The sequence below is a fragment of the Sardina pilchardus genome, chromosome 15, assembly GCF_963854185.1.
Source record: "Sardina pilchardus chromosome 15, fSarPil1.1, whole genome shotgun sequence".
In the NCBI taxonomy this organism is placed as follows: Eukaryota; Metazoa; Chordata; class Actinopteri; order Clupeiformes; family Clupeidae; genus Sardina; species Sardina pilchardus.
In genome coordinates, this window is record NC_085008.1 from 27,226,064 (window position 1) to 27,248,356 (window position 22,293).

At 48.2% G+C, this 22,293-nt stretch overlaps 1 protein-coding gene across 2 annotated transcripts in view; it reads right to left on the minus strand.

The window, feature by feature from the left end:
• Positions 1-22,293, minus strand: part of faf1 (Fas (TNFRSF6) associated factor 1) — an 85,583-nt gene that overhangs the window by 31,648 nt on the left and 31,642 nt on the right. Inside the window, exons 8-12 of one of the 2 annotated variants that reach the window (XM_062555663.1) lie at positions 12,781-12,867; positions 4,465-4,593; positions 3,323-3,452; positions 3,048-3,111; positions 2,744-2,825 (exon numbers count right to left, since the gene is read on the minus strand). In XM_062555663.1, coding sequence (XP_062411647.1) covers positions 2,744-2,825; positions 3,048-3,111; positions 3,323-3,452; positions 4,465-4,593; positions 12,781-12,867 — 492 coding nt within the window. Of the gene's footprint in view, positions 1-2,743; positions 2,826-3,047; positions 3,112-3,322; positions 3,456-4,464; positions 4,594-12,780; positions 12,868-22,293 lie in introns of both variants that reach the window. The other variant, XM_062555662.1, reaches the window with a different exon arrangement.

The following is a 22,293-nucleotide window of genomic DNA, read 5'->3' on the forward strand; positions in this document are numbered from 1 at the left end:
GGCCCTGTGGAAAGCCATCCCAAGGCCCAGTCTTTCAGCGAGCCCACCTCGCACGTCACTCGGAGGGAGCACTCAAATTACACCCCTCCCAAGTACTGCAAATACACAGAAATAAACACACACCATGCACATTTACTTTTGTTTTCCAGCGTGTTGTCATAAGGAGTCGAAAACTAAACGACCGGACTCTGTGTAGACATACACCTGCCATACCTGTCTATTAGCCCACGCCATTTCTGTTTGACAAGCATCTGTTTAATTGCAAAACCGAGCTAGAGTTTGCAGAGAGGACATTTTTAATTACAGTGACTGTAGTGGGGAGAGAGAGAGAGAGAGAGAGAGAGAGAGAGAGAGAGAGAGAGAGAGAGAGAGGCACGGTGAAAGTGATCTCCCCATTGCAGTGCTGAGGAAAAGCAAACACGTGGAAATGAAGTCCTCATATTACTCCCCCCCCCCCCCCTCACACACACACATCAGCGCAGGGAATACACATGCGGATCAATGCTTTAACAGATGGCACTTCACTAAGTAAAATAAATCCCCCTCAATAGATTGTTGTGTAGGGGAAATGTGAGTCGAAGGGGAAGCTTGGTTTGAGGCGTTAAATAAAGTTTGTTAGGTTAGGTGGGTGAATGACGTGATTAAAGATTACCATGTTCTGCAGGAGAAATAAATAAATAAACATATATATCTATATAGTGAAATGTACACATATTAAGGTGTGTATTTAAATTAACAGAAAAATAAAGATGTAGGGCTGTAAACAAACTGACGCTGATTTAAAAAATAAATAAATAAAAAATCAAGTGTAACCGTTCCTTCAGTTCTATCAGAAATGGTCATTAAAAATCACGCGGCTATGAAACGCATGTGGTTTGCGACCAGGTGTGCTTGTGCATCTCATCAATAGCTCCGCCATGCGATTGTGTCGCTAAGAGGCTCTTCCAGCACACAGGCGCATGCCCAGCCTCACTGCTGGGGCTACGGGGAGAGCACGGCTTCTGCTCCCCGAGCGGAGGGTCCCTCGCGCTGGGGAGCGGCGTCTCGGCGGGAGCCCCGCTCCGTCGGAGCCCACCCGACATGAAAAGGCCATCGGCGGCCACGGCCATGAATTTTGATGGGTGTCAGCGCTGAATCCTCACGCGGGGTTATTGTGATTAACCGCACATTAGGAGGATTTGGAGGGACAGGGGGGTGAGCTGGATACGCGGGGGAGTGGGGGAGTGTGTGTGTGTGTGTGTGTGTGTGTGTGTGTGTGTGTGTGTGTGTGTGTGTGTGTGTGTGTGTGTGTGTCCTGGCAGCGCTGGGTGGCCTGTCTGCAGGGCCTTTAGCTGATCCCCTCTGGAGGAGCTCAAGGGCCCGGCGTTTTTTTCATTAAGGCAGGATTCTGCCGCATCTCCAATCTCCGCAGCGCAAGCCCCACTCCAGAAACACTTCATCACATGTAGTGTTTTACTTAGTGATTAGCCCCTGCTAGCCTTTGGAGGGGGGGAGACGCAAACACACTCACACACACACACACACACACACACACACACACAAGCTCCAAGCCACCCATACCCTCCATAAATCGTCCGCGGTGCAATATCCACTTAATGAGTCGGCAGTTGAGAGGACAACAGGGAGAGATTTAGGGCCATTTCTCCACGCAGGGAGGAGAGGAGCTCGGGGCTAATGTTGGAGTGGCTCTTCAGCATGTGAAGGGCGCAGGGGGAGGACAAGTGAGGGGGGGGGGGGGGGGGGGAGTTATCCCCCAAATCACCCACTCGGAAGAGAACGCCACCCGGGGGGGGGCAAGAGAGAGATGGAGAGAAAGAGAATGTGTAACGGAACAGTAGGAAGTGAGAGAAGAGGAGGAGAGGAGGAGAGATAGAGAGATGAAGATGGATAGAAAATAGAAAAATAAAGATGCCGAGACAGAAATGAAGACAGGTAAAGAAAGAAATACACAGAGACAAGAGAGAAAAAAAGAGGAAGAAACAGAAAGAGACAGGAAAAAGAAAAGAAGGAGATACAAACAAACAGCGAGAGAGAGATAAATATAGAATGATAGTGCAAAAGAAAGTGAGAGACAAAGAGAGGAGAACCGAGAGAAAGAGAGCGGTTCTGTGGGTAGAGTCTTCTGTCATCCTCTCATCCTGCTCTGCTCTGCTCTGCTCTGCTCTGCTCTGCTCTGCTCTGCTCTCCTCTCGGTGGACGCTGCCGCCATGGCGGCCCGGAGGACAGGGGAAGAGAGGCCATATTGCGTGGGCTTAGAGGGGGGAGAGCCGCGCAGAGCCGCGCAGAGCTGGGAGACAGGCGAGGGGCCAGCCCCTGCCGCGCCTCATGGTCCGAAACCCCCCAAACATCTTGCCTGCATCTTCCTATTCTAATAAGACACTAATCCACACAAGCTGTCAGTTGATACAAGGCTCGGGGAGTGAGGGCTGCCCGCCGCTCGCACAGGGGGGGGAAAAAAAAAAATCACCCGAAAGACGCTAAAAATAAAGCTTCAGCTGTCTAAGAGGCGTCCGTGGCGGCGGAGACTGGAAATCTGACAAGGTTTTAAGGTTTAGCGGCGCAGGCTTCGCGAGGAAATCGGCAAAATATGCGGCCGTGTACACATCTCTAAACTTTTAAGGCGTTTGCAAAGAAATGAAACGGGGAAAAAGTAATACTGTGACTAAACAGTGTTTCAGAAGCAGCATTCGGACGGATCAGTTTTCTAGGACACTTTGAGTTGTGTGTGGAAACTGTTACGTACATCTCTGGCTTTGCCGTAGAAGGCCTCTTGAGAAGATGCTTCCAAAGAGCCGATGAAGAAGACTGGATGGCAATCTCCGTATCTGAGAGAGAGGGAGAGAGGGAGAGAGGGAGAGAGGGAGAGAGGGAGAGAGGGGGGGTGGGGGGGGAAATGCTTTTTTGTAGACCATACCTACAACAAATTTCAAATGACAACTGACATGGAAACTACGGTATGTATGCCAAGACTTCTGTTTACTTCTATGTGTGCTCTGAAAAAGAGCCCATGATTTGACCCCAACCCTGAACCTGGGGAAACAGCTCACCTTGTGGAAAACTCGGCAGTAAAGTGCAGTAAGGCATCGCCCTCATTCTCACTGTTGTCTGGCACTGAGAACACACACACACACACCACGCATCAAACACTACACATTGCACAATGCATTTCACATAAAAACTCTTACAATCCATGGCCTTGAAGAATTCACAGTTACAAAGTCGGGGGTGGTGACTACAGTGAAAATATTCTTATTTTGAGTGGGTGTGAGTATGAGTGTGTGTGTGTGTGTCTGTGTGTGTGTGTGTGTGTTCTGGCACTCACTCATAGGCGACTTCCGGCACCCTGTGCTGCTGCCCATGTTGAAGATCTCTGACTCGTCGACACCGAACTCTGGCGCATCCTCGAAGTCGTCCCCCTCGCTGTCACTGACCATGTGGATATCTGAGCACTGCTGCTGGTTAAATGGACAGACTGTGAGAAAGGTTGGCAGATAGACCAAATAATTGAGGTAGGTGTGGAGGTGGGTGTAGGTGTAGTGGTGGATATAGTGGTGGTGGGTGTAGGTGTAGTGGCAGGTGTAGGTGCAGTGGTGGGTGTAGAGGTGGGTGTAGGTGTAGAGGTGGGTGTAGGTGTAGGTGTAGTGGTAGGTGTAGAGGTGGGTGTAGGTGTAGAGGTGGGTGTAGGTTTAGTGGTGGGTGTAGGTGCAGTAGTGGGTGTAGTGGTAGGTATAGAGGTGGGTGTAGGTGTAGTGGTAGGTATAGAAGTGGGTGTAGGTATAGTGGTGGGTGTAGGTGTAGTGGTTAGTGTAGAAGTGGGTGTAGGTGTAGTAATGGTGTAGGTGTAGTAATGGTGTAGTGGTGGGAGCAGTGATGAGTGTAGAAATGGGTGTAGCTGTAGAGCTGGGTGCAGAAGAGGGCGTAGGTGTAGAAGTGGGTGTAGTAGGTGTAGTGTAGGTGTTATTATTTTGAGGTCACTTCGTCTATTTTATAACCTAGAAGGGTGTTTTGGCATCAATGGATATCTCTGTGTCTCCTCTTTCATCTGACGTGCATGCCATATCAGTGCGATCACAGTTGGCGAGTAATTCAGAGTAATGGATGTGCAGGTGAATGCAGAGCAGTTTAGACTGTAAATATGATGCACATTTTTATACTTCATCATACAGACAAGCGCCTAGTCTCGTTGGAAAGCCCATCTTCTGCTCATCTGTGCATTAAAGGTCTCATCTCGCTGCAACTAATAATCGCGGAGCAATGTAACAGAGAATAATGGGTGTGTTTTTTGCTGGCCTGGATAGTGGCAAGAAATATCGTCAGGGTCGGACTTGGGCTTGGACGGAGAATCTAAACTGGTAGAGGTGGGTGTAGGTGTTGATGTGGTACCGTGGAGAGTGGGACAGGACTCGGGCCGGGTACAGAATCTAAACTCTAGTGTAGAGGTGGGTGTGGGTGTAGAGGTGGTACCGTTGAGAGTGGGACAGGACTCGGGCCGGGTATTTCTTCAGCTTGCTCAGCGGGAACGGCGGGGGACGAGCGTCGGCACACACTCAGGTGGTGACAGGGGTAACTGATCCCTGAGGCAGCGAGCGTCATCTGGAGAAATTGCACAGAACACACACACACACACACACACACACACACACACACACACAGAAACGCTTTAGGCACACGTATAGAGGTCTTCCCACCCACTCAGAAACGTATTGACTGTATCTACATACTTCTCTGCTTCTCAGGAGTACAGGAAACTCAACAGTCTCTGGAGTAAAAAAAATAATAATAAAAGGAAGCACATGCTTGTGTTCAGTTACACAGACCCCAAAACACCTTTGGAAAAAAACACTAAGAACTTCAATTCAGGGCAAACACACACAGGGAGACACACAGCCCTGTGTGTTTGTGTGTGTGTGTGTGTGTGTGTGAGACCGAGGGGAGCTCAGAGAAGGCACTCCCGCTTCCACTCAGCGGTGGAAAGGGAAGGAAGGCCAGCACTCTCATTAACTCTCACACCGAGTGCGGAAATGTCAGCGGCTACGAGCACTGGAGGGACTCATTAAATACAGGCGGCCCCACACGGCCTCCCCTTGGGCCAGGCCACAGAGAGAAGAAGAGATGGGAGAGGGAGAGAGAGAGAAAGAGAGAGAGAGAGAGAGAGAGAGAGAGAGAGAGAGAGAGAGAGAGAAGAAAGAAAGAAAGAAAGAAAGAAAGAAAGAAAGAAAGAAAGAAAGAAAGAAAGAGAGAGAGAGAGAGAGAGAGAGAGAGAGAGGAAGAAAGAAAGACAGCCATGGAGAAAAAGAGGAGAGAAGAGAGAAGGAGGAGTGCGATGTGTTTGTTCGTGAGGAAATGTCAGGGTCATATCAGAGAGGGGGCATCGTAAAGTAAAGTACGCTGATTATGTTTTAAAGCCATGTCAGGACCTACAGCTATTTTCAAAGCAAGAGCCAGGTTATATACAATGAGCTCTAAGCAAAGGCCCTGGGAGGGTGTGTGTGTGTGTGTGTGCTGGCGGGGCAACCAACCCTTTACACTATTGCTCCCTGGGTCTTTGATGCAGACACCGTTATGCCTGAACGATATCGTACCTTGCGCTTACACTCAAGGTTTTTTTTGAACGCATACATCAGATGGGCCGCTAGAGACAGGAGGGGACAATTTCGCCGAACTGTGCGGATAATACATTGGATTATTAAATCAGGCAAAGGCAGCTTTCTGCCTTCATTTGGATTGGACAGTGAAGAGTGACAGGAGGAAGTACAGTAAGTGATAGAGAGAGATCAGGAAATGGCCGAAGGTTGGCTTTGAAACCAGGGTCCCCGTGGGCACTTGGACCCACAACATGGTATGAGCGCTGTAGTCAGTTGCGCCTCGTATTAATCAAACACCTTTAAATCACACGTACAGTATGTACCCGTAATTTCCCGACTATTAGCCGTGGCTTAATACATTGATTTTGCTAAATATCTCCAGCTATGAGGCTAATACAGGGGGGGCAGTTATTATGGTGTTAATATGGTTTGGTTTCTTTTAACTTGCATAAAACACTGTCCTGCGGCTAATACACAAAGCGGCTTATATGCGGGAAATTACTGTATATATGTAAGGGATAACGGCCGACGAGGTGACCGGTTCGATGGAAATAATGGCTAGGTGGAGGTCTAGAACTCCGGCGACGTGCGAAGCACGGAGACGGAGTTACCTCCGCCGTGCCATTATTTCCATCGAACCGGTCGACCTCGAAGGCCGTTATCCCGCTTATCTCCCGTTTGTATTCATAACCTGTATATTTAGAACATAGTTTTATTCCACCGTTGCGTCCGTAAACATTGCTAAAACTGTCTTGACTGTGGGACTACTTTCCGCCACATATCAACTTTCTACTTGCAGGACAAAACTGCCGTTACTAGTTCTAAATGGATGGTTGCTATGGCCAAAAGCCAGTCGTTAGTTCTAAATGGCTGGTTGCTACGGCCAAAAGCCAGTCGTTAGTTCTATCCCTATGGTTCTATCTCTCCCGTTGTCAAGCGGGCATATCCCAGGATTCTGATTAACTTTAACTTTGAAAGATCGCTACTTTTATAGCCTACATGGCATCCAACTAGCTACAATCCACCTCCGTCATATGCTACAATGTTACTATGGTCCTGCACGTCTGTATTTCAGCTTGGATGCAACCTGACAGTTCATTTAAACTTCGCAACGAGTTTGGCGAATTAATATTCAAGTGTGATACGGGAACTACTTCAAAGGTAGCAGGTTATACGAAGTTAATGGCCACCCCATCAGCCAATCAGGAAAGAGAATTCCATTGTTGAGGGAGATAAATATATATATATATATAGTAAAGCACAGGAGAGTCCTCAGGCCAGTGGAGAGGAGAGCTGACGGCATGACTGACACCTGTGTGGATGGGAGGATAAAGCTCTTGACATCCAGTGGTCATCCACGGGGGAAACAATGCAGCTAAACAAAAGCCAGCTGGTAATTGCTGAATGAGGACCCAATTACAGGGCATGGTGACTGAGCTTGAAAAGCCGATTGACCGCTGCAGTTTTTTCCCACATCTCCTTAAGCGACACTTCACACACTTGAGGGTCGCTTGACCGCGAAGAGTTACATCTCTGGCAAAGGGGAGGTTATCTTCAGCTTTTCAAATACGACTAAAAGGAAAAGACCCTTCCGAATGACATCTGGGCCATCAAAGTCAAGCAGCAACACAACAAAGCAGGCAAATAAAAAGAGGAAATAAGTTGAGGTTTTGTAGCCACAACAGAGAGATGAGTCGATGGAAACAGGGGTCGAACACTGAGGTCATACTTGTGTCTCTGTGTCCGACTTACCGCGGGCCTCCTTCACAGGCCTGTGTCTGCCGTGTCCAGGCCCACACTAATGGAGATGACTGATAGTATTTCTCCTGTCTTTCAGGGCTAATTAAAAGCAAGCCTGCTTTGCTGGACAGACAGTGCAGTGAGGGGAGGCCTTCATGTGCAGTGGAGGGGAGGTCTGAAGAGCACAGGAACACCAAGGGAGAACACTCAGCCCAATTGCTTCACATTGTTCCTCGCGGCCAAAATCTGCTAAAGCAATTGACCCAAAACAAGGCTAAAGTATCCCTGCATGTTTTACAGACAAGGAGAAAAGGAGCTTTTATTGGACAGTGACAGGTGTTTTTATTTCATATGTTTGGCCAATTAACAACCCCTACATATCCAGAGGCAACTAAGGTCTAAGAACCGTAATCTAAATCACATGTATCAATAAGACTAAGGGAACTGACACCAAAGAAATCAATTTCTTCTATACGCACAATTAAAAAACGAGAAGAAGAAAAAAAAAAAAAAACTCTACACAATTTCAGCAAATTTTGCCCGAGGTGTCTCCACGACTCTCTGCTGTACGTGGCACTGCGCTCTGAGCAACAATGGCCGCATCTAGGGAGAGATTTACCAAAGAGGGTCTAATTGCCACTTAAGGGGCGCTCCTCATCAGAGTAGTGGCTGCTGGAGTTTACTTAGCCGCAGGCAAGAGCAGAGGTTGTGGTGGGCCGTGTGAGGGAATTCTGCAGCGCCTTTCTCCTCATCACCCTTTCCAACAGAGTGGCAATCAAACGTGAGAATCTTCACAATCCGCCTCCTTTACCCCCCCCCCCCCCCGCCCATCCGTAACCCCACTGACAATACGGGGCTTTTCCTTGAGCACTCCAGTAAGTGTGAAAATAAAAGTTCATCACTTTCTGTCTCAAAGGGACCAGGAGTGGGGGGGGGGGGGGGGGGTGTGCAGGGAAGGGCAGGGATTAGGACGCAAAAGGAGCTGGAGAAATACAAAGTTCAGTGCCTCTGCCGCGTTTTGACCTCCGCTCCCTTCTTCTGGTTCTTCAGCATCTCCTCCTCCTCCTCCTCCTCCCTGACAGGCGCGAGAGAGGAGAACAGTCTGCCTCAACCAGGACACCGAGTGCCTCGGGGTACAAGGGAGAAGAGGTCAATCCTCTCACACACACTCTCTCTCTCACTCTCTCTCTCACTCACACACACACACACACACACACACACACACACACCCCTCCTCAGCATCTCACAAACAAGCAGATCCTCTCTCCTATGGATTCTTTTAATTAACACTTGCATTCAGGAGCTGCCATTGGATGCCTTGGTAAAAGAGAAAAAAGGCATTCTATCTCTTTCTTTTTCTTCTTTCTATCACTGCCAGCCTTTCTCTCTATCTCTCTCTCTCTCTCTCTCTCTCTCTGAATCTCATTCTCTGTTTCGTTTTCTTCTCTCTCCCTCTCTGTGTTTTGTCTCTGGCGGTGTTTGGATTAGGTCTGTGGCTCGGGGAGGGTGAGATAATTACCGCTGACAGCTGCACGGATGGCAGCCACAGCAGCCCCACTGCCCCAGCAGCACCTTGGTGCTCCCCTCTTTGATGCGTGCACACACACACACACACACACACACACACACACACACACACACACACACACAGAGGGGACAACAGAGCCTGAGAAACAGGGGGAACATATAAAGAGACAAGAGGGAAAAGAAGAAAGAAAGAAAGAAAGAAAGAAAGAAAGAAAAAAGAAAGAGAAAAAAGAGAGAAAAGACGCCGCACCCTAAACACCTGTTGGCCCTCCTTTGAGTTTTTTTTTTCACTCTTCTCTCTAGCTGCAAATATGTCATTCCTGATTACAATCACAGAGCTCTGCAAAAGCATATATGCTCAAGCAAGCGAACACCCATGCTTGCATTGATGAGATAAAAAATGAGGGTGGAACGTCACTTTGAAAGTACACGTTGGGAATGAGAAAATACAATTCAGTTAAAATGAGAAAAATAAAAATAATAATAATAATAAAAAACAAATACAAAATGGGATTCAATCTCATCCCACCTGAACTTGAATTTTCTCAAACGCCACAATTGAATCATCTAATACCGTTATTGAAGTACTACTTTGTGTTATGCAAGTGAAAATCATGATGGCTTTCACATTAAAATTGAACTCCGTGAGTAATATTTTTTAAAGGCATTTTTTTAATTAAGGCACTTTTCAAAATGTTTCAACACACAACGAGCTCAGCGGTTGTGGGCAATAAAAGCTTGCGGTTCACGGCGGCGGTGGTGGTGATGGTGGTGGTGAATGTGAGTGGGAGCAGAGGAGGGGGGAAGTCAAGGCCCTGCTCAGCTCCTCAGCACATGGGCTGCGGCCGGCTCCCCGGCAGAATGTCACCTGACAACGGCAATCACTCCGGGGCTCTGTCGGGGCTTAGTGCTGAGCCTGGTTGCCACGGCAACCGGCAAGAACCACCCCCACCCCCACCCCCACCCCCCCTCCAAAATAAGCCGGCACGGGTCCTCTGGCGGCGGTGGCGGTGGCGGCGGCGGCGCTGATCCATAGGAGGCGAGGTAAACGCGCGAGCCACGCCTCCCCGGGCCTCGCCAGGCGCGTCTTTAATACATTAGCAAACACCATGAAACACTGAATAAATGTCAGCAATTACGCCGGCGAAAACCAGAGACTTTAATAAGGATGTTCCAGCGCCTGTCAATCACTCCCACAGGTACTTTCGGAGCCGTCAATCAAAAGCACAAGCCAGCCTGCCAGGTGCATGAGTGTGTGTGTGTGTGTGTGTGTGTGCGCGCGTGTACACACTCGGGAGTGGGGGGCTGAGAGGCAGTGAGCTGTGCAGCTGAAGCGTCTGAACGGAAGCGGAGAGTTTAAGGCGGCTGCCCGTTAGTCATCTAATGCCATAGGCAGCCTCTCCACCTGTTTAACCGTTCTGACTGATAAAGAGGAAGGCTTAACATCAACACTGAACTCCTGCAGCCTACTCAACCACAATTAAATCAACATACACTTACATCAGGCTACAAAAGCACCACATCTATTTTTAATTTGTACATGTTCTTCTTCAGAATGACGAAATAACTCTTAAACAACATGATCACCTCTTCCATTTCACATGTCATCTTACATCATCCATCTCCAAGGAATGAAGCTCATGTTATCTTGGGATTGAGAAAATGCAATTGCAATTGGTTTGATGCAGTCGGCAAACCTTACCACACTCTCATACACTGTACATTCACATGAGAGAGTGAGTGAGCCTTTGATCAATAAAAAGTATTTCCAGAATAACAGAGCGTTTGACCTTCGACCTCAACCAACCACACTTTAAAATTGCTTTATCCTTAGTTTGTGACCTAAGCTTGTTGTGATGCAACCAGAAAATCCATCACTTAAATCCGTTGCGAAACCTCTAATATCAGCACACCCACAATATAAGATTTTTAATGCATCACAGCCAAGCACCCTCCATCAGGATGCAGCTGAGGCACTAGAGGCTTTTTTATTCAACATTCTCCCTTTCGTTTATGACCTCACTAGCAATACATAAACTTGTTTGCTTTGAATAAAATGGCTGCCCATATTGACTAACTGTTAAGGCATTAGAATGGGAAATGAGAGGACGGAGCAGGTCTTTCTCCTTCGCCCGCACGCCCGCTCCTCACGTATTAAGTGGATGTGAGGGGGCACCGACTGAGAGGAGGCAGGATAATGACTGGAGAGAGGGGAGAAGAAGGCACTTATTTGGACTCCTGGAAAATGTAATTCTAAGCCCTGCCTGTCATGTTTATTGGTACAAATCCCAGAGGGGCAGGCAGGGTTAATGAGATATGCGACTTCAACAGTCTGGCTGGTGAGAAAAGGGCTTTTCTATCTAAAGCTAGTGGGGGGGATATTTCAATGAATATATATATATAAATATATATATAAAAGATGCCGTCTCCAAAGCGGGGCCATTATTAAAGCCAATGTTTTTAATATATCTTCCTCAGGCAGGAGGTGGCAGAGGGATTTAAGAGGACCAGCGTGTGTCCAGATTCGACCACACACCTGGGCGAAGAGTACAGGTGTGGACCAGCTGAACAGCTTTGCTGTGGCTTCAGATGCATTCATGAACATCACCCCACGATTACAGGGTTGGGCTCTGGGATGTGGTATTGTGGACACTGCAAGAGGGCAGTTTGTGGGTAGAGGCAGGTGGGACAATAAGATCCTCGGGTCTGATGTGGTTTTAGCAACAAGTGAGCCACTGAATCTAGAGCCAGAAGTACTTTAAGAACTGTATCAAAAACAAAATAAGTGAAAAGCAGTTACCGTTTGTAGTACATTTGCCCTATTTGTGACAAAGAATGTGCAAAAAATATATAATGTTTGCCTACAGAGTAGAGGAGGCCTTTTCACAAAACATGGCTCCCTGTAGATGGGTTTAGAAGCCACTTTTCTAGATCGATTGGCTGATGGCCATATGCTTGATATCAGTAATCAACATACAAACCTACATTATAGTATCTTAAGTAAGACATCACAAGACATCACAATCGTTTACTTGTGAGTCAAGTAGCCACACAACCAGCATGGGAACATCTTCACTTTGGGTGTGAAGATTGGTAACAGGGAGAGTGGGGGGAGGTTGGGGGATGGGGGAAGTTCCACAGGGATCAGTACGAGGACCTCCTCTGATCACAGTCACTCTTGTTTCCCTGAAAGGCGGTGGACTAAGACCAGGGCGGGAGAGGTCAGAGACAAGGCATTGGGGTTGATCTTTAGTGTCCACACACAGAGGACAAGGGGAGGGGACTCGCTCCGACATCTTAATTAGGTTTAACTAACCCTGGGTTTAATCTTGCATTTGACAGATGGTTTCAGTATTGGTGATGTCTTAATAGTTTCATACCCATATGGATACGTAGCAGGGGAGAGCAAGGCTATTTTTGAGATGTTTGAATAATTCATTAGTAATAGAAAAGGCACGTAGTCAACAATGACATGAGATTATGACATCAAGATGATGAATACTCAAGCACATTATTAGAAAGTCGTGGCAGTTTTCCAGAAGCTTCTACAATAACCAGAGCAAACGCATAAACAGAGGAAATTAATCTTTTTCAAATCCCAACGTCTTTCCAGCACTGAGCAGAGAAGGTATTTCCCACAAAAAAAAACCCTGCCTTTAAGCTCATGGGATCTCTGGTCTTCCAAACCACATGTCTGAATACACAGTTGATAGTACTGAACGATTCTGTTTATACTAAAGCAGCCCTTCAGCAAGAATGACAATTACAGCATGGTGCATGGCCCCCTCACAATCTTTTCACCGTCTCAAATCCCTTCATCTAAAACCACCACGGAGGCAGCCAAATGGAGGGATTTTGCCTGATTTTCGGGGGAAAAACAAACACGCCGAGCCCCCTAAAGGCTATAGGGTTAGAGGGGGATGCTTACCGAGTCGTCGGTTGCCGAGGCTGGCCACCCGTCCCACTGTTGGTGTCGCACGGGGATATTTGTCAGGTCTGAGATGTTCCTTTTCACCTGCAGGAAAGAATGACCGCCACATTAGCACAGAGAGGAAAATAACACTGAACCGCTGAACACAATCATGATCACTTGCTAAAACTCTCATACAGATTTTTTTAAGTGAGACAGAGCGTGGTTATGCCAGAGGTACAGACGACGGAGGTTATGAAACACTTTATTTGTATCAGATTCCCTTGTCAGTACGAATTTCCATCCAGCATCTCACCCCCCTACACCCCCCCCCCCCTGTATCAAAATGGCCAGCGTCATGGAGACCAGGACGTCAAGGCCCTGGAAGGCCGTGCAGACGGACTGCAATTCCCCTCGCTCTGTTTGCATTCCGCAGATGCCGCAGCTAATGCCCAGTGACAACAGCCCCACGCTCTGCGCCCTGAAATGGACAGTATTTCTCTTGGGCCTTTCAGGGGCCGTGTATCTGCACTTGATAACACTGGGCGCTTTTAAACAGTTAGCAGCCAGAACCTTCGGCCCGGCCTGCCCCCTGCCCGCGCCTGTTGGTTTAAAGCCCAACGCCAGGCTGATGTGCGCCCGACGGGGGTGATCAAAGCGGGGCGCGCGGCGGCTGAGCCAGGGGCCGGGGTCCGAAAGGGGGGGGACTTGAGCCACATTACCCCCGCAGAATGCCTCTCCACCCCTGCGGGGGCGGTTACAGAAGCAGAGCAAACGGCTCTCCATTGTTTGTCGAAAGCCCCTGCTCACACACACAGCCCGTAAATCCTCACACCGCTCTCGCTCTCCCTTCTTCTTGCACGGACGGAGCAGGGTGGGGTAGGGTAGGCCAGGGTGGGGTAGGGTAGGCCAGGGCAGGGCAGGCCGGGCCCAACGCATCCTCAGCCAGACGGAGGGCTCGTGTCCACAGAGGCAGAAACGAGGGGGGTCGTGGAGCGCCAGTGATAACAGAGGAAGTGGAGCATTAAGAAAGAGGCGAGCGATGCAGCGAGGGCCGAGACAGGAGCCTTTCAGGATGTTCAGTCATTCAAAACTTACATAATGTTAACTATGTTACAAACATAGTTTGTATTTTTTATTGAGCATTAAATAATAAAACTAAAATAATAAAAATAAAATTAAATAAAAACATCCACAATGGGACAGTCGAATGACATAAAAAACAATGTTCATATTTCCAATGTTTTTGCTTACCCCCATCTCACCCACCCCTACATACGCATTTTTAACCGTCTCATCGCACAACGCTGTACGGACATGTATTAACGATATGGACTTCACATTTCACGCATCAACCGTAGGCCTACATTTATTTCATGGATTATAAATACGACCAAGGCTCTAAATGTGACTATTGGCGATTTGGCATTGCAAGGTAAGATGGATGGCTCTATGGTTTTATGGAGACATATAAAGAGCAGCTGGACGAGTAAGATTAAACTTCACCTAAGACTACCAGACTTTTTCTCTTTTTGGCGGAGAGTGTGTGCGTGTGTGGGTGTGGGTGTGTGTGTACACACACACACACGTCTGTGTATACACCGCTCTATCTCCCTCTTTGCGTTTCTACCAGACTCTCTTTCCCTCAGCGGTAAAGGACACTGGCCCCACACACACACACACACACACACACACACACACACACACACACACACACACACACACACACACACACACACACACACACACACACACACACACACACACACACGCACACACACACACGCACACGCAGTCTGTGGCACCCTTTATGAAGTGGGACGAGGTCAGTCGGGGTGGCCGGTGTTATTGCAGAGTGTAATATCTGTGTTTGACCAGAGGGCTACAGGGATTTCGCCGGAGAGCCCTGACCGCCAGGCGGCCATAAACACCCGCGCCTGGCTGTAATGAAGCGCCGGAGGTCAAAGGTCAAGGCAGCCCTGGAGAAAGAAGAAACTAATGCCAATGTGGAGGTCCCGGCTGCAGCATTTGCTGCTCCAGAGCTGCATGCCCCCCCCAAACACCCACCCACACACACTATTTACCCTCTCTACCCCAAATCTCTGCCGTTATGAGTGCCATTTTTTTTCTGCCAATCCAGCACAGAGACGAGCACAGTTCTCAAGCACACTTTCAACAGTGCAAAACCTGAATCTCACACTGTTCTCTTTTTTTCACTATGCTTGTTAATACCAACAACAGCAACATTTGAGACAACAGATTTGAAAAATAGGTTGCTTATTCAGCTCTGATATCTACAACAGCCTGTTGCAAAAAAGAAACTGCGTAAGTAATATGTTAAAATGTTCAAGGTTTCAAGTCTGATAGTATTTATCATCTGCATACTGAACCTTGAGTTTTCTGTTGATTTGCTGTCTTGTCTGACTATAATGAGCTTCTGTGATCTGACAGAGTTGCTGGGTCATCATATTCTGCCCTTGTATTATGGGATGGAGTCCAGTAATCTCACAGAGACTTCAGACCTGCTCAGACGCATCTGTGTTCCTCTCCTAGACCAATCATCTCCTCATTCTTTCTGTGATGGGCAGCCTTAATTAAAGTTTCAAGTCTAAGAATATATTCTCAATCTAAGCAGATACCCTGACATGACAAGATGCATTCTTATCTGGCAATCATTTCTTGTATTTTCCTTTTTTGGCATTCAAATGAATTCAAATAAAAATAAATATATGTATAATCAATAAAAACATACATACAACATAAAACCTGTGCCATCACGCAGCTGCTCTTCCGATCAACTTTGTGTCAGAAAATGGACTTCACAAGTGAGCCACAAACTAGTCTAACACTCAGACAGAATTAAGTCTGAGAGTCTGAGAGAGGGAGCATTTCCGTAAAAGCCCAGAGATGTCCTCTCCATGAGGATTTAACCTCACTTCTACCCACACTCACTAATCAAGGGCCCTCCACACAAGGCTCATCGCTACTAGCTGAACAATGATCACTTCACAGGGCTTTTCAGCTCAGTCAGACTATCTGCATCCATGCACATGAGATTCTAAACGATACCGCTGGATGCTGAACTGCAGGGCTTTGCCATGAATGATAACCAAGCCATTTTGAATGGATGACATTTGTAACATGTCCTGGAAGATTACCTGGACCACGTGATGCAATTTGATTTTGCTCTGCCTTCAATTGTCAGTGAGGAGGGAAAAAAAAAAAGGGGGGGGGGGGGGGCTCATCTCTATTAAATCCTGGTTCCACTGGCATTTGATTTTAAATGTCACAACCCAAGCTCATGTGGATGGATGCACTGCCCTCAGTTGCTGAAATGTAATACTTCAAAGACATTATTTATTATACTATACTGCAATCTATGAGATAATGACATCTCCTAAGCCAGCCAGGGCTTTTTCTGTTTATTTTGCCTTCCTATTGGGACATGCTCACATTTACGCTTGAATTTCCAGTCACAACACACATAGTGTGTGAAGAGCCATGTATGAAAAACAGATGCAGATGCTTCACTGTATTTCAAATCCAACAGAGTGTTCAGCACACATGGAGATGAAACGACCAGAGGCTGGAGAGTAAACCTATCGATATATGGTTTCAGTCAGGAGGAAGGCTGGCTCCAAGGTATGCAGTTTAGTTAGTTCTGACAGCCAGACACACAGCCACTGGGAGAGGAGTTTCGTGCTGCCACCTCTCAGCTAATCACGGAATTACAACGCCTAGAGAAACCAGGACATAGCAGAGGACTCTTAATGCTACCCCCCCTACCTGACCCCCACAACACACAACAACAACCAAGCAAGTACTCCTTATAGAGCAACTATACAGCTAGCAAGTGAGTATACTATACTAACTAACTGTAGTTCATGGCATGGCAACAGGGCTGTGGAGAGCCCACACAAGAGCACCCGAGGAAAGGAACTCTAAACGGATTATTACGCCGGTCTCCGAAGGACACAAATTAAAATACTACGTGACATTTGGACCTGCGTCATCATGTCCACAGACAACGTGATGACCATGACTCATAAAATGAACCATTTTTAAATCTGTGTGTTTAACGAATACGGCAAAGTTTACATGTTTGACACTGACGAGGATATTCTATTACATTGACGTCAACGACTCACACACACAGACACACACACACACAGAGACACAGACACACACACAGAGACACAGACACACACACTAACTAATGATCCAATCTTTCTAAATGCCAAGTACTGGTAATCCCTGGCTGGAGAGGAATCAAAGAGTGGCGAGAAAAAGGTTGCTGTTAAACAGTCTCAAGCGCCCCAGCACCAGATGCCTTTTATTCACACTCTTTCCACCGCTCCCTCTTTCTGTCTCTTTCACTCTCTCTTTCTCTCTCTCTCTCTCTCTATTTCTCCCCCCCCCCCCCTCCACCAAGCCTTCTCTCCTCTAAGCGTTCATCTCTCCAGCTGCAGAGTTTAAAGAGCGCTGGGGCCCGGCGAAGAAATCCCCAGGACGGCTCGTCTGGTCACGGACGCCCCAGGCCCTATTGGCCAGCGCCTATTCTACCCGCCACTTTCCTGGCAAACATTTACTCTGCAGCTTAACAGCCCCACACATTCAGAGCGGGGACTACCAATCAGATGGAGCCCAAATGATGGCAGAGAGAGAGAGAGAGAGAGAGAGAGAGAGAGAGAGAGAGAGAGAGAGAGAGAGAGAGAGAGGAGAGAGAGAGAGAGAGAGAGAGGGGAGAGAGAGAGAGAGAGAGAGAGAGAGAGATGGGTAGAGTGAGGGAGAGACATAAAGGAGGGAGAGAGAGAAAAAAAGAGAGGGCAGAGAGAAAGATGGGTGGTGGAAGAGAAAAAGAGTAGTGTGTTCCCTGGGAGCCACAAGGCAAAGCAGGAGCCTTTGGCAAAAACAAACAAGGGGGAACAGGACTTTCTCCCCATTGATATGCACAAGCAGGAAGCTGAGGATGATCTTCAGCTAAGACAAAAGACGACCCGACTGAGACAAAGATGGCCAACAGCAGCTTCCATACGCAGCCCATGGGGTGACAATGACACAGGGAGATGGAGACGGAGGGAGAGAGAGAGGGAGAGAGAGAGAGGGAGAGAAAAGAGTAAGAAAAGGGTAAGAAAGGGGGGAGTGGGTGGTAGCAAGAGATGGCAACTTTAAGATGGTGTTGCTGTTTTTTTTTTTTTTTTCCTTACTTAAATTCAAGCTTGCCATCTGCTTGTCAAAGCACTGTAAAGAGTTTCTGGATGAAGACGTCAACATGTCGGATGCAAATAAACATCACACTCAGACAAATAGACAGCGAGTTAGGAATCTTGGCATTAATTGCCCACATTATAACAGATCATGAGCTTCACACACTGTCTTAACAGGTGTAAATGCTATGCATATGTAAAAAGACTCCAGATACAACAAGCCATTTAACCAAATGTATGAAGAATATAAACCCAGCCTCTAAACAGACATCCCCATGAACACACACAACAGGATGCCCTCCAGGATAAGCTCATGTGTTTAAGGGAAGAGTTCACCAGCGCTGGCCAGGCAGCCTTCTACTGTGTGTCTGTAGCCCAAGCAGCCTTCTAAGCCTTCTACTGTGTGTCTGTAGCCTTCTACTGTGTGTCTGTAGCCCAAGCAGCCTTCTAAGCCTTCTACTGTGTGTCTGTAGCCTTCTACTGTGTGTCTGTAGCCCAAGCAGCCTTCTAAGCCTTCTACTGTGTGTCTGTAGCCTTCTACTGTGTGTCTGTGGCCCAGCAGCCTTCTAAGCCTTCTACTGTGTGTCTGTAGCCCAGGCAGCCTTCTACTGTGTGTCTGTAGCCTTCTACTGTGTGTCTGTGGCCCAAGCAGCCTTCTACTGTGTGTCTGTGGCCCAAGCAGCCTTCTACTGTGTGTCTGTGGCCCAAGCAGCCTTCTACTGTGTGTCTGTGGCCCAGGCAGCCTTCTACTGTGTGTCTGTAGCCTTCTACTGTGTGTCTGTGGCCCAAGCAGCCTTCTACTGTGTGTCTGTGGCCCAAGCAGCCTTCTACTGTGTGTCTGTGGCCCAGGCAGCCTTCTACTGTGTGTCTGTAGCCTTCTACTGTGTGTCTGTGGCCCAAGCAGCCTTCTACTGTGTGTCTGTGGCCCAAGCAGCCTTCTACTGTGTGTCTGTGACCCCTTCTACTGTGTGTCTGTGACCCAAGTAGCCTTCTACTGTGTGTCTGTGGCCCAAGCAGCCTTCTACTGTGTGTCTGTGGCCCAAGCAGCCTTCTACTGTGTGTCTGTGACCCAAGTAGCCTTCTACTGTGTGTCTGTAGCCCAAGCTTGCTTTACTTCACTCCCCCCAGCCCCAGCCCCAGCGCCAGCCCCAGCCCTCCTCCTCCCCAGTCACCACTGCAAGCTCCAGCCCCAGCTCCAGCCCCAGCCCCAGCCCCAGCCCTCCTCCTCCCCAGTCACCACTGCAAGCTCCAGCCCCAGCTCCAGCCCCAGCCCCAGCTCCAGCCCCAGCTCCAGCCCCAGCCCCAGCCCCAGCCCCAGCCCCAGCCCCAGCCCCAGCCCCAGCCCTCCTCCTCCCCAGTCACCACTGCAAGCTCCTCTCCACAGGCTGCCAAACCTGCCTTCTGTGATCTCAGCAGAAACACTTAAGGTTCACAGTGGGCGCTCATCAAAACCATCTGCTGGGGAGGGGGAGCTGCGGGTGTGTGTGTGTGTGTGTGTGTATGGGCGGGGGGGTGGGGGTTGTGGGAGAGTTATGGGGGCGTTGGAGCATCGGCCTCGGTACGATTAATCTTCTCTCAATTAGCACTATTACAGGCTGCTGAAGCAGGCCAGGCCAGAGCACAGCAAAGGTGGGAAACGGCTAACAGCATGGCGGCAAAGATGATGACATGGAGGGTAAGATCAGGAAAAGATCAGAAAGGAAGAGGTGTGTGTGTGTGTGTGTGGGGGGGATTGTTCAGGCAGGCTGGTGCAGAGCTGAAAATGTGGCAGAGATGGTTTATATTAGTGTTAAGATGGTGTGGTTTTTTAGAGTCAAGAGTGAGTGCGTGAGTATAACCGAGAGGTGAGTGAGGGTGACAGGAGAGAGAGAGAGCGAGAGAGAGAGAGAGAGAGAGAGGAGAGAGAGAGAGAGAGAGAGAGAAGAGAGAGAGAGAGAGAGAGAGAGAGAGAAAGAGAGAAAGAGAGAGAGAGAGAGAGCTGTGAACAGATACGGTCACCAACAGATGCAAACACTTTCTTCAAATGAAAGATTTTCACAGAGCTGCAATTCAATGCAGTCCCTTAGGCCGGTCACACTCACACACACACACGCACACAGCATCCATCTTCTCCACTCCTCCAATTAGGGATCAGCCCTGAGGTGCATCACCGGTCATTGTCTGACTGCGGTCTCTGTTGAGCCCTCACCTCCACTGAGGCTTCTGTTGGACCTTCAACACTTTGTCCACGCAGCCTGACAAAGCCTGAGCGCCATGGATCGACCTCAAAGGCTTCTGTTTTCTCCACCAGCACACTGTGACGCCCCATCGGGGCTCTTAGGCAAAGAGGGGAAGGGCTGGTGAACCGGAGGAGGAGGAGGGGGGGGGGGGGGGGGGGGTGAGGTGCTGGGGAGGGTGGTGGTGGTGGTGGTGCTGAAGCTGTGCCGATGATCCGTCGGGAGCTTGTTACACTTATCGCGGAGCAGACTACCAACTGTGAATAATTGATGGAGCCATTTCAGAGGACTCCACGCAGGTTACCAAAGGCTTGGGGGACGTAGACGAGGGTGGAGGATCCGTGAGTTTGGAGCACCTTACTGTAGGCTCTGCAGAGCTTTTCTTCCCTCTTTCATTTCTGCTGCGCTCGTTAAACCTTCTGAGCACAACATGGCTGGCCCACTCAATGGTCCGTCTCAGAGAGGACTGATTTCGCACACAGATACGATGGCATGAGGGGGGAGGCGGTGAGCAGAACACAAAGTTTAATGCACAACTGAGTTCGGACTATCTATCCCCATGTAGACTGTTTACTTTTTGAGTTAAGTGGCCTATACCTGTGATTACAGTGAAAGAACAACTTCCACATAATGTTCATAACCACAGCAGCAGTAGTCGTAGCAAAAAAAAACCTTCCTGTACAGCTTGATAAGCAGTGCTGATGATATGTACGAGGAAATTACAAAAAAATGAAGAGAAACAAGGTAGGTGTGCACTTGTAATGTGCCCATGAAAATAGCCAAAATATGTGAAAAAAAAAAACAAAAAAAAAACATGTGTATCAGCAACAGTCAGATGGAGATGATCAGAATAACATGCGTTGTTGTGGGTTGCTATATTTTCCCCATACTATACATGTAGCCAGAATGTACACAATAGGACATCATTCAGCATCATGCACAGAAAGGATAGGCATAGGACAAGTGCATCTTACTGCACTGTAAGATGTGGCGGGTCCCCCCCCCCCCATCCTCCTCCTCCTCCTCCTCCTCTTCCTCCGCCGTGCCAGGCCCGGCACAAATGAATATTTCATGGGCTCTCAAATCCTGTGTTTAATTTGGGCTCCCGTAGAGCAGCGCGGCTCCCTGCTAGCTATATCAGGCCCCTCGCCACCGCACCACCACAAGCACTTCTGCCCAAATGTTTCTCTGCGCCTGCCAATTTGTCTTCAGATCAAACAGATTTGGGGCCGTTTAGACTTTGAGCAGTCACGTTGGAGGGGGGAGATCTTCCTCTGCTCTCACAACGCTCATGTGTACTGTAGCCTAGTAACCGACATCAAGGGTGTGTATGAAAGCATCAGTCAGCCTCTGCTGGTTACCACTAATAACCTATGCTTCAATGATAAATTGCTATAGTGTCAACATTTATAACAAATGTCAATATGTTTTTTGACATTTTGTCAAAATGTATTACATTTCTTTTCATAGAAATCCGTTTGCTCCAGAGAGAAGATTTATTAATATTATTTTTTTTTAATCATTTGACAGTTCTTCAGCATTTGTACTTTTGGGCAGCCGTGGTGTACTGGTTAGCGCACCGGGCTTGTAACCGGAGGGTTGCCGGTTCGATCCCCGACCAGTCCACCATGGCTGAAGTGCCCTTGAGCAAGGCACCTAACCCCTCACTGCTCCCCGAGCGCCGCTGGTTGGGCAGGCAGCTCACTGCTCTGGGTTGTGTGATTCACCTCACTGTGTGTTCACTGTGTGCTGTGTGTTCACTAATTCGGTTAAATTGGGTTAAATGCAGAGAACTGAATTTCCCTCACGGGATCAAAAAAGTACATATTCTATTCTACTCTATTCTTTTAGTTACTCTTGTTGGAGTTTGAGGTTTGGGAAATACAGTCAGTAGATCTTTGCTGCTTGAGGTTCATACTATAGTAAGTATGTTACGTCATACAGTTCAGAGAGATGTCTGCGTGTGCAAATGTGCATAAAACAAAAGGCACCAGTCAGAGAACAACATGTGTAGGCTGGAGTGTGTGTGTGTGTGTGTGTGTGTGTGTGTGTGTGTGTGTGTGTGTGTGTGTGTGTGTGGAGAAGAGTCAGATGAACACAAGCAGCAG